Raw genomic sequence first — 15,947 nt, 5'->3', positions numbered from 1 at the left:
GTTGCTAGAAAACAAACTGGTATGGCTTTTAAGTGACAAAATGACACAATCCTCTATGTGGGGAAAACAGGGCTTTTCCCACTGATTTTAGTAACTGTTTTAGCACAGGGAAGTCCCATTGCCCTGGACTTTTCCTGGCTCATCAGGCAGGTCAGTGACAAAACAGGAGGTGCAGACTGAGCCCAGAGTAGTTTATTTTTTTTTACGGGAAAGCCAGAGCCCTTTTGTAGAGGATCTTCGCCCTGACTTGCTGTTTCTCCTACCACCCTCCTCCGCTTGGATGCAAGCTCCTTGTCTCACTGGGAACAAGTGGGGGGAAGAAAAAAAAATACCCTGTATAATTAGGTACTTTCATCAAGTGAAGCTCTCCCCGAGGGAGCGCAGCGCCAGCCGCACCCTTACCAGACATGCAGCTAGTAGGAGCTGTATCTGCTTATGAAACGAAATGGGTGAATACGGCAGGGGCCTTTGGAGACGTGATACTATCGTCTTCTGTGGCTGGGAACCGTGTCTGAAAAAGAGCGAGTGCTGCTCCTTTCCCTGCCCTGGAAGGCACCTTCCCCATGCAGTTGCATGTCAGGGTGTCTGCTGTACGTTGCACGAGGTGCTCTGCTTTCAAGACCACGTCAACCCACCAATGCCACAAAATAGCCCATTAAAAGAAGGGACAGGGTACGATGACACCTTGCAAAAGCAGCTCTCCGTGGAGTTTAACTCAAGGCAGGCTCTGTCTCCCACATCGCAGTAACATCCAGCACCCGGGTGTGGGTCAGCAGGGATGCTCAGCAGCCTGGGGGACCCAGGCAGGGCAGCAAGACAGGTAAGGAAAGCAGGATGGTTGGGTCCGGAGCCCCTGCTCCGAGGGTTGAGCCGGGATTGCTCTGACTCACTGCCCTGCCACACCATAACACAGAGATGAGAACAGCCTTGGGTTTGCCCTGGGCTCGAGCCATTGCTGCTCAAGCATTTCTGGATTGCAGATGACTTCATGTTAATGAGGAGGCTGCAAATCAGAGTGAACATCAAATCCAGTTCTGGAACGCCTGGAGTGAATATCTCACAAGGACTGCCAACCTCTCTTTGTTTTTCATTTGCAAGCTACAAGGCAATAAAACAGGGAAGAAAAAAACCCAACAAAACAACAAAAAACATTTCCTGTTACTGGAAAAACTCCCCTGTCCTGGCAGCAAGCCGTGCTTGGGAATACACTGCATTACAAACTGGCCAGTCCCTCTGGTCAGAGCAACTGCTGCTCTTCAGCTTCTCTGCCCCACTGTCCCACACATATATTGCTGTTGACCCTGTGTAGCTCCATGCTTACAACCAGGTGCACCTTCCTGATTTTCACAAGAATCCCAGATGGTCTTTATTTAGCCTTCTCTTTGGAAGCACCTCCAAGGAGGCGAGGAGTCTGTGTAATGGCACATGCACAGCCTCCGAGGCAAATACTGCTGATAGTTACTCTCACTAGGAGGACGCACTCTATGCAGAGCTCCTCAACAGGATATTTTCCTAGATTAAATAGGTCCTAAGGAGCAACAGGAGAGCTGTGCACCAGTGCGGTCCTTCAAAATGAGACCAGTACACCAGCCTTGCTGAACCTACAAAAATATCCTGGAATTCAATCATAGCTACAGGCAGAACAGCCCACAGAAACTAGTGAGTGAACCCAACTAACCATCTCTCCTCCTTCTCTCCTGACATGCTTCGTGATGACTTTATTCAGAAACCTGAGCTCTGCAGACATGGGACGCCAGACCATGAGGAACTACCCTGGCTTGATCGACTCTGTCATGACTTACTCCCAGAACTGTGTGGCTTCTAACCGACCAGATGATAAGGTACCAGATGCTCACCCCAAGCTGTTTGCTAGGGTTCAGCCCCATAGCCAGTAACTGCAACTTTGGGAACATCTCAAAATCCCTTTCAAATGAACACAAGAGGGACCAGACTTTTTGGGGCTGCTCTTGTCCTTCCAAACCCCTGTGCGATCTGTCATAGGATTGCTCTGGGCCTGAAGTAGTGGTGGGTTTTACAATTTTCCTTTACCAAACACAACAGGCATGGCAAAATATTTTGGCCCCTGAACCTCCAATGTGCTTTCCCCCATTCCCCTCTTACCTTGAGGTCCTTTCAGCATCTTAACCTCCATCTCTTGCTCTTCCCTCCACTAAATCTCTTCATCCAGCAGGACTCAAGTCCCAGATTGGCAGCTCAAGTCCAACAGGACTATAATCCCCAGCTTGGCACCACATCCAGCAGGGAGCCAGGAGCTGGCATCTTTCTGCCACTCCCCCCACTGTGTCTCTGACTGCTACGTATAAGCAGCACTTATCCTGGACAAAATAGCATTTATAGCCACGTTTTCTGGAGTTCCACCTGTGATACTAGCCAGATATCCTAAAGCCATCGATGCCCAAAAAAGTACCAGAATTATTTCAGATGAGAAGTTCCTCTTTGGGGAATGGCTTTTGCATGACCAGTTCAGCAGCACGTACCGAACATGGCTCTCTGGCCGTGTGTCCGTGTGGTCTGGTGCGGGTGGCAGGTATCTAGTGAAAATTCTTCCTTGCTCTTTACATTAGGCATTCTGGCATCCAGGTAAAGGAGGCTTAAAAGCCTGTTCTTGGTAAAAAGTGTCCCCTAATCTGTAGCTGTGACTTGGATAAAGTCACTGAAAGTTGACTATGGCAAGAGGAAGACTTTCAAGAGCCAGCATTTCCTAGCGGGCCGTTTGATATAAGCACGCTCTGCACTCTCTTTTCCCGTTTATCAAACCTCTCTGCAGCAGTGGGACCTAACAAGGTTCACTGAGTCAGCCAGCTCACTGGCATTTGGGCAATGTGGCCTTCATTCATGCCTAGTAGACCTCCTCCTTCCTTCCCATCCATTGCTGCCTTAAGCAGGGTCAGGAGCCTATGCAGTATAACTGTTAAAAAAGCTAATTACAGCGTGGTATATGTCCTCTCTGGAGCTATAGCAGGTGCTGCTCCATATTTTTCTGCCTAATGTGATGCCTGCATTTTTATTCTGGGGGTGATTTCAGTCTGTGGAGAACTGCATCTGCATCCTGCACAACCTTTCCTACCGCCTGGATGCTGAAGTTCCCAACAAATACACCCAGCTCAACCACATGGCCCGGAGCGTTTATATGGACAAAACTCTCACAGGCTGTTTCAACAGCAGGAGTGGTAAAATGGAGGTAAGATGTACCTCAGAGGGCTTGGAAATGTGAAGTTCAGCCCCAGGCAGGGGCTGCAAGTGAAGAGCAGTATCTGAGCTTCCAGTTTCTCATCTCTTTGTAGAATGATGAGTACGGTGTTCCCCTTCCTGAGGAGGATTTTAAACCCAAAGGACCCAGCTGGCTGTACCACTCTGATGCCATCCGCACCTATCTGTCCCTGATGGATCAGAGCAAGAAGGATGCCACCCTGGAAGCTTGTGCTGGAGCTCTGCAGAACCTCACTGCAAGCCGAGGGCTGGTAAGTGCTCCTCCCTCCTCCGCACACTCGCAGCCAAAGGTGTCAGCACTTTACAGCCATCAGAAAGGGCAATGTCCCCCTTAAACCTCAGGGCACTACTGCAAGTCTTTCCATAGTGGAGGTTTCAGCTGAGGTATTTATTAATGCCGAAAATAGGGTCTCATGGGGGGCTCTAATCAGCATCCCAAGAGTCCATCCCAGATCCACACATTGCATTTCCCCAGGCTGTTGGTCATACTACCAGCATCTACTGGTATTGGCACCCTTCCCCCAAGACACCAGTGAGGATGTGCCCAGATGTGCACATGCAGACAAATGTCATTAAAGGAGAGAGCAAGGATGTGCGTGCGCCACCGCCTGTGTGTGTTTTTAAGTGGGAGGTGGCTCTAATAACAGGGTGGGTTGTGCTGTGGATTGTGGCTTGTCCTCACATCAGAGCCGCTTGTAAAGTAGCTCTGACAGATGTCCTAACCTGTAGGTATGGCAGTGTGGAGGTACCCACGGGCTGCGTGACACCGCGGGTATTGCAGGAGCTAGGGCATGGCAAGGGACACGTCACGACAGCAGCTCTGTTGTGCCCAGCATCACCGCCGTGGACACGTCCTCACAGGCTGCCTTCACGTGGGCAAACCTCGACTTGTCTGTTTGTGTCGAACTTCATCAATTCCAATTTAAATAAGATGGCTAGGGAGATAAAGAGATAATTATTTCATACGTAGGAGAGGCATGTCACGTGTGCAAAGCGTTCCACCCAGAAACACGGCGTGACTCACGAGAGGAGCCTTCACTGTGAGAAGAGCCTGAACCTGCCAGCTCTCATCTCCTGGGAGCTTTTGTTACAAGTCTTGCAATGTGAAGTAGGGTTTTTTGGCAGTCAAACCAAGCACTGCCACTAACAACCATGTGGGGAGAGGCTGTCGCAGTATGGGTAGAGCTGATCAGAGAAATGGGGTTGAAGCCGTGTGCTCCAAGGAAAGGAACAGCCTTTCAGCAATCAGCATCATTATACAAGAATGTCTTTTGGGCAGGGGGGAAGAGAACAAACAAACAAAAACCAGCTCCGACAGTGTTGAAGCAATTCATTTCAGCCTTCTGGAATGGAATGGCTGGAATTTGCCTGGATGTGCAGAAGCAGCTTTTCCTTTCAAGGGTCTTATTCCAGCTCAGAGCTGAGGTTGGGGTGGGTGGCTGGGTTTGCTGTCACTTGAAAGAAAGGGAAACTGGGGACAAGCTTACAAAGGTTACTATAATCCTTTAGCTTATAGAGGATGGCTCCGAATTTCTTCTCAGACTGCACTTTACACACCCCAGCGCTGCTGGTATGAATCTAACACGGCACATGTGCCTTTTGGAGCATGGGAGAGAAACTGAGTCTCAGCCCACTGGAAGAGGGCTGTCTTCCAGCCCATTCCCTCCACTCCCATGTCACTGTTGAGGGACATGTGTCACTGGTGGTATGACAATCTTCAGAAGCCTTTCCGCTGGGGCAGTAGCAGAGCAGTTCAGTTTAAACTCTCTCAGTAAGAGGGCAATTTATTATGGGTATGTGCTTCAACGTCCATGAATGCTCATCTGCATTAGCTACGTGCTGAGATCTTCTAGATTTACCTAGCCAAACACCAGATCAGAATCCAAGATAAGTATTTTTGGTCTTCAGATTGTTTTTTGAAAGTGTCCATTGGCCATTTCTGTTCTACCACATCCTATTACTTATGGCATGGCAGGGAGCTGCAAGGGCACTGTGAAGGGCAAGGGCAATGCGGGCACGAAGGTAAAACTTCTCCAGCTTTTGGGAATATCAGTTGGGTGAGCAACTGTCCCCACTCAGGCTCTAGAAAGAGGACAGAAGTGCCAGTCATATCACGGAAGATGGGAGGTTGACTTTGCAAATGTGTGTGGGGCAGAGGGGTGAATGACAAAGTACGTGGGATTACGGTAGCAGGGGAAGGTATTATACAGATGCTTATTTTACAGTGTAGTCATGTTTGTCTGGCCCAGTACATCATCCCAGTTGTGTCCTCCTGGCATTAGAAGTCATGAGACATCTCTGTTCTGTCCCCTAGATGTCCAACGCAATGAGCCAACTGATTGGTTTGAAGGAAAAAGGTTTGCCCCGCATAGCACGGCTCCTCCAGTCCAACAGCTCTGAAGTCGTCCGGTCTGGAGCTTCTTTGCTGAGCAATATGTCCCGGCATCCTGTTCTCCACAAAACCATGGGTAAGTAACTTCCACCACAGCAGATACCAGAACAGTGTCTGGTTTCTAGCTCTCCAATATCTGCCCATCTTGCTTTGTAAACCCCACAACAGGACTTAGTCAAGCTCTGAAACTGGGCAAAGCAATGTCATTTCTTCTGGCCAAAAGGACAATTACAGGTGGCATCTGCAGGCTTAATTAACAAAATCTGTGCTATCTCAAAGTCTCTACAAGCATGTGGTATGCTTTGTAGACAATGACAAATCTGCAGGGTCATGAGAATGACAGTGTTTTGGGAACTGAGTTGGACATGACTACCCATGAGCAGTATCATTGCCCTTTCAGAGGCCTGTAACACTCATTTTCTCTTGGAAAGTGATGACTATTACGCCGTTGCTGTCCAACATTATTAGTGCTCCCTTCCAGAGATAACGCTGCATTCTTGCATTGAGTCGTGCTAACACAAATAGTATCATTCACTTGTGCTAGGTTTTATTTAAATGTTGATTGGAACATTCCACCTCTTTAGCTCACCAGGTGCTCCCAGATGTATCACGTCTCCTGTCATTCCAGTCTGGAAATACCAACAGCTATGGCGAGATCATGACATCAGCTTGTTACACTCTGAGGAACCTCATCATGTCCAACCCACACCTGGGAAAGTCTTACTTGACAAGCAACATGCTAAATAATGTTGTAAGCCTGTGCCGAAATGGGTGAGTTTGGGGCAGACAGCATGGAGAGGGTCGGGCACAGACATTTTTGAGCCCATATACACTGTGCAAAGCCAGGTTAGCCCCAGAGCCTTCCCAGCACTCTTCAGAGCCATAGTAAAGCACTACTCTTTCCCCGTGCTTGTAAACTGAGAGCCAAAAAAATCCAAGCGTGTTGCTAGACAAATCCTCTGCACCAATTTTTTGGAAACGGGCATGAGCCATCCAGGGTGGGATTTGCAAAGGGACCTCAGGAAATTTGCTGGTTGGATTTTAAGAAATTCTAAAAAGAACTGAAGCATCAACATCTTAAACCCTTTAAAATTTTCCAGCCCTCAAACCAGGGGATGTCAGGACGCAGCCTGGCTCCCTCATACCTCGGCTTCCCACTCACGGCTTCTTGCAAACCTTGTCATGAAAGTCAGGTCTGAGATTTGGGCACTGCTGATATAGTGGGGTTGTGCTTAGATTTAGTGTTCAGATTTTTTCATCTTTCTCTTGAAACATCCACCTCAAGCGGCAAAGATGCAGCTGTGATGATACTTATTTATATGTATTACTTTAAGTACCTCTTCTGGTCTACTCACACATATTTTACAACAACTGAGCAATCTCAACATATTTTACCACTTCTTATTTTAGGACTTTGTTTGAGTTTTGGTGGTAGTAATTCTGTCCTGCTTGTTACCCATGATCCCTACAGCCCTGTGCAAAAGCTTGTCAACCCTTGCCAAGCTGTATGTTCGCTCCTGGCCAAACTGGTGTTAAGCTTACATGATCTTTGACCATGTATACTCCTTCCTAGACCTTCATCCCTCTTACCATCTGTCTTTGTTTTAAAATACCTTATGCAAGTAACCTAGTGTTTTCTGTCGTGTGAAAGACATTCGCGTGCCTTCACCATCATCCTTTGATAAACCACTTATGATCTACCACTGGTGTCATGCCAGCAGAAAGCCTTTCAGTCATTAGAAGTGGCTTCCTTGTGTAGTTTGGACCTCAGCCAACAAACATTGGTCAGTTTGCTGCTTTTATATGTTTCCACTCTACAGCAAGCCCAATTAACATGAAACCCAGCCCTCTCCTAAGTCCTCATTGTTTCGAATGGCATTTTCTCCTGCCTAAAGTCCCGCTTCGGATCCCTCAGACCAGTCGTCAGCTAATTTACTCCTTCAGCAGCATTGCACAAGTGGGGCTGTGCGTACCTTAATTGTCTTGACTGCTTTGTCTGATGAGCTTTACTTGCAGTGACTCACTAAACTGCGAGAGTTACTAAACTCTGGAGATGTCCTCGGTGTGTTCCTCCTGCCTCCTGTATCACAAACTCCTTCTGAGAAATTTCCCCATTCTTAGGGTGTCCAATACTTGAGTTGCTCCTTTTCCTCCGTGGTTCACTTCTGTCCCCAAAGATTTTTATGCTGTTCAATTCTTATGAAAAAAATTACAATTTACACCCAAGACCAATCTTACTCACTAAAGCCGTATCATTTCAGACTGTTCCCATAGGGCAGATGTGAAAGAAACCTCCCGTTTCTCCCTTTTAGTGAACTGGACACAGTGTTAGCTAACTTTTCCCACTTCACTGTGTAGCCTGTGAAGATAAACAAGAAATTTTAGGGTGGGATTTGTCCAGCCCTAGATCAGAACGAACCTCACCCACTCCCTGGTGGTAATAACTAGACCCAGCGCCTCTGCTGGGGGCTGTCACCTAGTGCAGACCCCATGTTCCCCACACTGATGCTGGACATGGCGAGTCCCACGCTGTCACCCCCTCCCTTCCCAGCACCACAGCCAGCAGAAAGACAACAGTGGAGGTCTCAGGGGTGGCCAGATGCAGAACACCATGCCATGTTGCACCTTGTTAGTATTTTGCAGTTTTCTGTTAATCTGCCCGGGTTCCCTGCGGACACACTTCCCTCACCCCCAGCGCTGGTGCTGGCCGGGTGGGTCTGTCTGTCTTGTGCCTCCCCAGCACCTTTCTTCTGCCACCCAATGACCATCTGCCTGTTCTTCTGAACCGGCCTCCCATTGTACTTGGTGCTGTATCTCATTAGTTTAACATGCTCAAACAGCTTGGAATTGGTATTTTAGAAAGGGCTTCCAGGTTACAGATAAGTAAGTTATGGATCTTTTTCTTTCCCATGTTCTTCTCGAATGCCAGCCAGCACTCCTCAAAGCTGAGGTTTCTCTTGCTTCATGTGTCTTGTAGCTGTATTCTGAGTGAAAGGCATGAAGGGTTCAGCAGTTTATCTGATAGCTGTGGTTTCTTCTTCCTGGAGCATCCCAATTAAATAATTGTCTCCATCTCCTACATATATCCTCATCTGTGGCATGGGTTTCATGGTGATGATGGTGTTCAGTCACTCTTATTTTTAATCCAAGTTGCCAAAACTTTGAATACTACCCTCTTTTTTTGTTGGTGTTTCTGAAAATCAAGCCAAGCTGCTGTTACTGATTTATTGTGATGTCTGATATCCTTTTCATCTTTCTTCTCCAACTGTCTGAAAAATATTTTCTGCTGATTTTCAAATGATACTATTTCTCAATTGTTTTCTCAATAATTGTTCTGCCTGCACTAAAAGCTTTTCTCCAAAACCTTTTCCTTTAATTTAGAGCATCAGACATGCAGTTCATCTCACAGTCCGTTTATCACTGATGTGTTTCAGTTTCTCTGTTTGTTCACTTTTCACACATTTTCTATTGCAAAATTTAATTTTGCAGTTTAATTCTACCATAGCATTTGACCAAAACTCATCCTTCAAGAAACTTAGGTCCTTCCTTGATTCTTCCCTGTGGAAGAGAGCTCTTCTCATCCACACATTGCCAATTTTCCACTTCTTTCAAAGACTGCACCTTGACATCAACATGATAAACCTATGACATCCTGAAGAAATCCTTATTCCAGGAATTCCTTGGCACGTCCTGTGACATACATAATGTTCTTCATTTTTTTGTCCTTTGAGGAAAAATTATTTTCCCCCATTACTTGATACGCATGTATGAAGTCCTTAGACTTTTTGCTGCCCTCATGCTTCCCCTGCCCCAGCACCTCCTTGAGATTAGTGTCTTTTTTGTGTTTTGTTGAGTCAATAGTTTTTTGGATGACTGCTGCCACTGCCACCACTGGACATCTTCCTTGTTGTCTTTCTACATTTTTTTACAAATAATTCTATTTGTAGGAAAGAGACTGACCTTAAAATCAACTTTGATTTTTGAGCAACTTAGTTTTAAGAAATTTTTTCCCCAAATCAACTGTCCTTGGTATTCTGCTCCATTTTATACGCTGCTATAGGCACACACTATTCCCAGCACTTTTGTTTAGGATATGCTACTTTCCATATTGAAATTTTCATCACAGCTCCATCAGTACATGCTTAATCTTTTTACACATAAATAGAAGCAGTAGATGCTGTATGAAACAGAGTCAGTATCGATCCTTCAAATTAAGGGAAGAAATTCTTTTGTCTGAATTTGTAAATGGCTCAGATATCAGATGCTGGCAATTTTGCTTTGAACAGAAAAAAATCTTTTGAGGTGCGCTCTGAAGACATGATGGCAAAAAAGTATGTATTGGGAATCATTAGGAGCAAATTACAAAAAAAGAAAATCATTCTAGCTTAGAGAGAAACGATATGGAACAATGTATCCTTGAAAGCGAGTGTCCAGGACATGCACTGACCATCTAATCATAGATATCTTTGGGTTTATTGTTTTTTAATTATTTTTCAGCCACAAAAAATATTTCAGCCACAACATTTTTTTTCACATATAGTCATTCTGGTGACAGGGCATGGAATGGTTATAACCAGAGAAGGGATTTTCCAGTAAAACTTAATTCTTCTGCCCCACACCCTTGCTCAAGAACTTCTGCTGGTCTGCATCTCCCCCAGTCCTCCACACAATACCAACACGTACAGGCTGCACAATCATTTTGGAGTTAAACTTGCTAATTTCTTTGGTAACAACTGCCGTGCATGTTAGAGAAATGCCCCCAGATTTACTGAATGGGGGAACATTCCTGTCCTTTCACGCTCCGGGCAGGGTGCTTGCAGGTCCCAGGTTCCTGCTAACTGGTCAGTCCCGTTTCTCATGCTCTGATGAGGATGGCTTTCAGGGCACAATGTTTTGTGAAGCTGTATCATACAGTGAGTCCTGAGTCTGGTCCCCTACCTCTCCATCATCCTGGCTGAGATAGGCTGGGGCTGTTGCACTGAACCCAGATCAGGAGTCTCCCACAGACAGGACAAGGTCCAGGAGATCAGGAGCAGTGATAAGAACCAGCAAGGAGCTTTATATCTAGGTGGTTGTATGAAATGTTCCAAAATTATAAAAGGTACTGCTATGACTCATGGTTTCGGAGATGTTACATGAGCAAGTATCTATTAAGTTGTGCTGAGTAAGGACTTACGGTTGCAGATGTTGTTATTACAAATGCTCCCGTCTCCTTCGCCCGTTCCTGCGCTGCCCTCCTGAGAGATTCACCCACACTGTCCCTATGGACTCTGAGGAAGGGTTGGCATCATGTCCCTCCTCTTTCACTCTCCCAAATTTCATGCTCCAGGAACACTCCTTCAGCTCAGTGTAATGCGTATTTTTCCACTGGCATCCTCCCCTCGTTTTCATTTGTCCTGTCCTGGTCCCAGGGGTTGTTGCCACATAACGTTGCTGAGAGCGAGGGGGGGTTACTGACAGCCCCCTGCCAGGTCTAGCCAGCCCTCCAGCTGGAGATGGGCCCACGGGGAGGCTGATGGTGGGTGATGCCCGTGGGTCGCTGCCTGGTGGCCTGCCGTAACTCACTGGGGTTGCTTTCATCTTCCCAGCTCCTGTCCGAAAGCAGCCGAAGCTGCTCGCCTCCTCCTGACAGACCTTTGGTCGAACAGGGAGCTCCAGAGTGTGCTCAAGCAGGTAAGGAAAACGCTTCTGTGTTTCGGCTGACAAGAGCAGCCCCAATCCTGACTTGCTTGCTGCAGCCGGTGACCTAGCAGCGGTGGGAGCAGCCGGGGCGCTGGGAGCACAGCGATGCTCTCAGCAGTGAGCTGGGCGAGGGGCAGCCAGGGGCAGCTGCGGCTGCTGGGATGGGCTGTAGGGACGGTGACAAGCCTGTGCTGGGCAGCTGGCACCCTGAGGACAGTGCTTGTCCAGGCGGTCTCTGCCACAGCACAGCCACCCGGCTCCCATGGCCAGCGCAGGGTGTGCACAGCGCTGGGAGCAGAGCCGGGCGTCTTGCAGTACCCCAGGAGATTCCCTTCACTGAATCCGTCGTGCAGGATCAGCATGTCCCAACAGATCCTTGGCAAGGTTCTTCCTCTCCTTCCCCCCATTTTCTTCTGTGTCCATAACCCTACCCTGTGGTTAGATCACCCTACAGTCAGGGTAATCTCTTAAACCCAGGATAGTTAGGATTTGTTTTGCTCCCTGCAACAGAAACTGCGAAAGCGCAGAGGCAGCCGGGGCACCAAGCAGCTGCCAGCTCCCGGTGGCTTGCTTTGAACAGGCTGGGTTTTTCCAACTCCACAGCAGCAACACCTGCAGAGAGTAAAAGGGCCAAATTAAAGAGGAGAGCACCATCCACCAAGGGGGTTCCCCGGGGGCAGGAAGGCAGAGAGCGCCGAAATACCCTTCTCATGTTAACGGTGAGGGACTTTCTCCATAGGAGCCTGTGCAGCTCTGTGCCAGGCTCTGTTCGGGAGCCCGTGCCAACTCGTTTTGATGTGACTGAGTCACTCCTGTGTTCACACAGATGAGCATTGCATAGGTATACACCAGACGAGAAGGATGGGAGTCTGCAGGGATATAGGCACCATGCACATAGCTTTGCCGTTTTGCCAGGGTGAAGAGTAAGGTGAAATCATGTTCAGTGGCTGGTTCAGCAAAGGTTTCCTGCGGTGAAGCTGGAGAAGCCGAGCTGCTGGCGGGTGGGGAGCAATGCAAGGAAGATGAAGTCCGTCGATCAGGGTGGTGTGTCAGAGGCACACAGAGGGAGGACAGAGGAGGCTGCTTGGGAACGAAACGCACTTTTAAAGTGGAGGGCAGCTGCTGGAGTGGGGCAGCAGGCTCACTCGCACAGCAGTAGGTAGCTACAGTTTTGAAATTGATATGCACTCACCGCACTACGTATACATCTGCTTTTTCAGCAAGGATTTGATAAGAACATGATGGGATCTTTAGCTGGAACAACCTTCAGGACCCTCTCCTCCAGATTTTAGGAGCCTCTCCATGCACGTTCAGGCTGCAGGTGAGAACGGGGCCCTGGTGTGTGGGGAAAGGAGCGGTGCATCAACCCCCGGCCCTTTTTGCTATTTTTAATCTCCTTTAAAGTGGGTTTGTGAGATTTTCATCACAAATCTTAGCCCAAACTGCCAAGCATTTGTTTTGATGAAAGGTCCGAGGTCATGCTGTTCCAATGAACATCTGTCTAGTGCAGCTGCTGCCGGCACCGCGCAGCTCTGCGTTCCAGGCAGGCGCAGGCACCGTAGGACAGGCAAAGCCGCTGCACTGGGCTACGCCTCATGTGCCTGTCTTTCTTTCTTTGCCAAGCAATAACTGATTAATTACATTTCGCCAAATCCTCTCAGGTGGGGCTTTTCACAGAAATCTCTCCATGACATACTTTCATTCCTGAACTTTGAATGTTATCCAGATAGTGTCAGTAACATGCAATTAATTCCAGCACATGCTATGGCATTAACCATCACCCTTAGGGATTTTTTGAGTACTTAATAATCCACCTGTAAACCTCATGTCAAAATTTGGAACTATGTGCTGCCATCTGAAGAATCCCGATAGAGAAACCAGGTTAGAGAAATCATGGGCAGAATTTTCAGGGCACCATTATGGTTTTTTTCCTCAGTGCGAAATGAGGACTGAATCCATAAGGTACTTTTGATTCACAATTCCCACTGAAGGGAAAAGCTTTAAGCGCTTTTCAAATATCAGATGTCTCTATGACGGGGATTTGGGTTACCCAGAATGAATTATTTGCTCCATTCCCCGATGTGCTCTTTACAATCAAAAGAAGCACAGCCCTGAGGTAAGAGGAAATGTTGCAAAATCCCATTTCTTCCCTCTGCCCGGGTGCGGGTTTCACTTCTTGCTCTGTCAGGATATTTCCACTGGGAGTCAGAGGAGCATGGAAGGCTAGGGTGAAAAGCTATGGGCAGTACAGAGACTGGGTACAGGCTAAGAAAAACAGATATAAAAGTTGGTTTTGAATGTAATGAAAAGATTTCTTAAATGCTTTAATTATCTGGGGGTTTGGGTTTTCTTTGTTTTTTTCAATTGCAGAATTTGGAATTCGTTCATGCCCAGGAAGACAACCCTTTCACAGTTACTTAGGATGTTAAAGATGTAGAGCGTTTCCAAGTTTAACTCAACTGTAAAGCAAACTAAACATATGGATTTCATGTGGATTATACTGATATTTTTAAGCATTTTCTTCTTTTTAGGGGGGAGAAGGGACTTTTATTGAGGTTATACTTTCTTGATGTCAATAATTTTATTTTTTTTTTTTTGCAAAGCGTGTGTCTGTGTAACTATGTACGTGTTGCTGTGTATGTGTGCATGGAGGCAACATACACGTGCGCACATGATGAGTAGGATCTTCCTACAGGCTTAGTCCCCTGTCCCCCACTGAAAGTCGGTGTGAGTTGTGCAGTTTAACCCCCTTGCAGAGTTTTGTCCAATTCCACCCGATCCACCCACCGAACACTGCCACACTCAAAAGTTGTCACACCCTATTTTTATCCACAAGTATAAAAATTGCCAGATTTAGGCTGAGTTCCCCCATTGCATATGGCCATTATAAGCAGATACACATAATGATATTCTTCTTTACAAAGGCTGGTTTACTCCTAATGTTTATGAACACGGGCTTCTTTTCTGCTTATGAATTTTTCTCCCATGAGCTCTTATAGTTATTAGTATTTTCTTTCCTGTCACGTGAACTTTTTATCTCAAGAAGCAAATTGATGTCTGCAAATTCTCTCCTGGGTCTCAGTAACCCTTCTCTGAAGCTCTGTGTGGGGGGACAATCGCAACACATCTGCAGAGCATGACTATTACTGGGTCCCGAAGCATTCTGAGCGCCAGAACAACTCAATCTCGTGCCTGTACCTGGACAAATGTGGCATTTGAGAAGCTGAGCTGGAGACAGGCAAAGTGTTTTTCCCCTGGGATCACTGACTGCCACACAGGACTGGAAAAAGTGAGGGATGTGGCCTTTTTAATCACATTTTGGTTTTATTGATCAATGTAAAGAAATAGTATTAGTATGCGAAGGAATGTAAGCACTTGTGTGAAGTCAGGTTTGGATGTATTTTATTTCTCAGGATCTTTAGTTACATGAATCACCCTGTGATGCTGACTAAGGCTGTGATAGGGGGCTGCTGAGCTCATTGTAGGGCAACCCACTTCTTGTGACAGTAACTGTGTGATGAAAGAGGCTGACCTTGTCTCTCCAGAAGAAGAATATCCTCTGCCTGTCCCTGACAGGGCTGTAGCTCAGATCCACAGGGAAGGGACCAGCTGAGGATGCGTTTGCTGGCTGTTCCACATGCACAGTTATGGCTTCTTCAAACAGTTCAGGGGCACAGGACCCCGTTTTGCAAATACCAGAGGTGCAGGAGATGCTTGGAAAGGATGAATTACAAGCCTGGAAAGGGAAAAAGAGTCTCATTTTTTGCAAGTGTCAAAATCCTAAATCGGTGGGAGCCAGCACGTCCCCACTCGCTTCACAGAAGTGAGGTGACTGGTGCCCGCTAAAGAACCGTCCATGAAGTTCAGATTTGATCTGACCCCGCTCCAGAGCTCAGAAGAGCAGTGGCACTTGGTGCCCCCGCGGCCCCCCCCCCCCCCCCCCCCCGCCCCCCCTCAGACCACAGGGAGCTCGTGTCCACAGAGGCAGATCATTTTCCAGCTGTTTTTTCTCCAAAGGGTGGCTTAATCTTGTGCACTTTAATGAGCAGCAGCTATTTGCTTGCCTTCATCCATGTTCAATCGAGAGCTCTCTGCTCCGTGCTCCCAGCCAAATGAAAGAGAAAAAAAGCACCTTTGAAGTGGAGAGCTAGAACCAGGAGAATCCGGTAGGACAGTTTCAGGAGCATTTAAACAGCAGCAAAGGAGTCCCAGCCCGTGGGCATGCCCTTGCCATACCTGCCAGCTATTCCCTAGCTGAATGTGTATTCTCAGATGCACAGTCCAAAATGTTGTCTGCAGGACCCAAGATTATGGATGTCCAAAACAGCTGCAGTATCCACAGGCAGGATTGTTACAGTTTTGGTGTAAAAGTATTTTTACATTGCGTGCTATTTTGCATTCAGATTTGTTCCTGTAATTACATGTTCAACAGACGTCCTGGGAGCTTATGTTTTTCTTCGTAAAATTAATTGGGGAACCCTAACTACAAAATGTAATGGTGGAATATTGAGGAAATTCATTCTAATTGGCTGTTATTTAGGCTTTATTTTAAAACACTGCTGCTGCTTTCACCAGTTTGCTGAATTGCCGTGTAAGGCACAAAGAGCTGTAGCTATATGATCTCGTAACTAAATTTACGAGT

The 15,947-nt window shown here is 47.1% G+C and overlaps 1 protein-coding gene across 1 annotated transcript in view; it reads left to right on the top strand.

The window, feature by feature from the left end:
- The window catches only part of PKP1 (plakophilin 1), a 42,132-nt gene extending 29,535 nt beyond the window's left edge, over window positions 1–12,597 (top strand). Inside the window, exons 7-13 of the mRNA XM_005447226.2 lie at window positions 1,727–1,841; window positions 3,047–3,202; window positions 3,306–3,482; window positions 5,546–5,699; window positions 6,208–6,394; window positions 11,212–11,296; window positions 12,526–12,597. Of these exons, the coding sequence (XP_005447283.1) occupies window positions 1,727–1,841; window positions 3,047–3,202; window positions 3,306–3,482; window positions 5,546–5,699; window positions 6,208–6,394; window positions 11,212–11,296; window positions 12,526–12,597 (946 nt within the window). The remainder of the gene's footprint in view (window positions 1–1,726; window positions 1,842–3,046; window positions 3,203–3,305; window positions 3,483–5,545; window positions 5,700–6,207; window positions 6,395–11,211; window positions 11,297–12,525) is intronic.
- Window positions 12,598–15,947: the final 3,350 nt, after the last annotated feature.

Source organism: Falco cherrug, chromosome 16, assembly GCF_023634085.1.
Source record: "Falco cherrug isolate bFalChe1 chromosome 16, bFalChe1.pri, whole genome shotgun sequence".
Taxonomy (NCBI): Eukaryota; Metazoa; Chordata; class Aves; order Falconiformes; family Falconidae; genus Falco; species Falco cherrug.
This window is presented reverse-complemented; position numbering and strand designations above follow the sequence as displayed.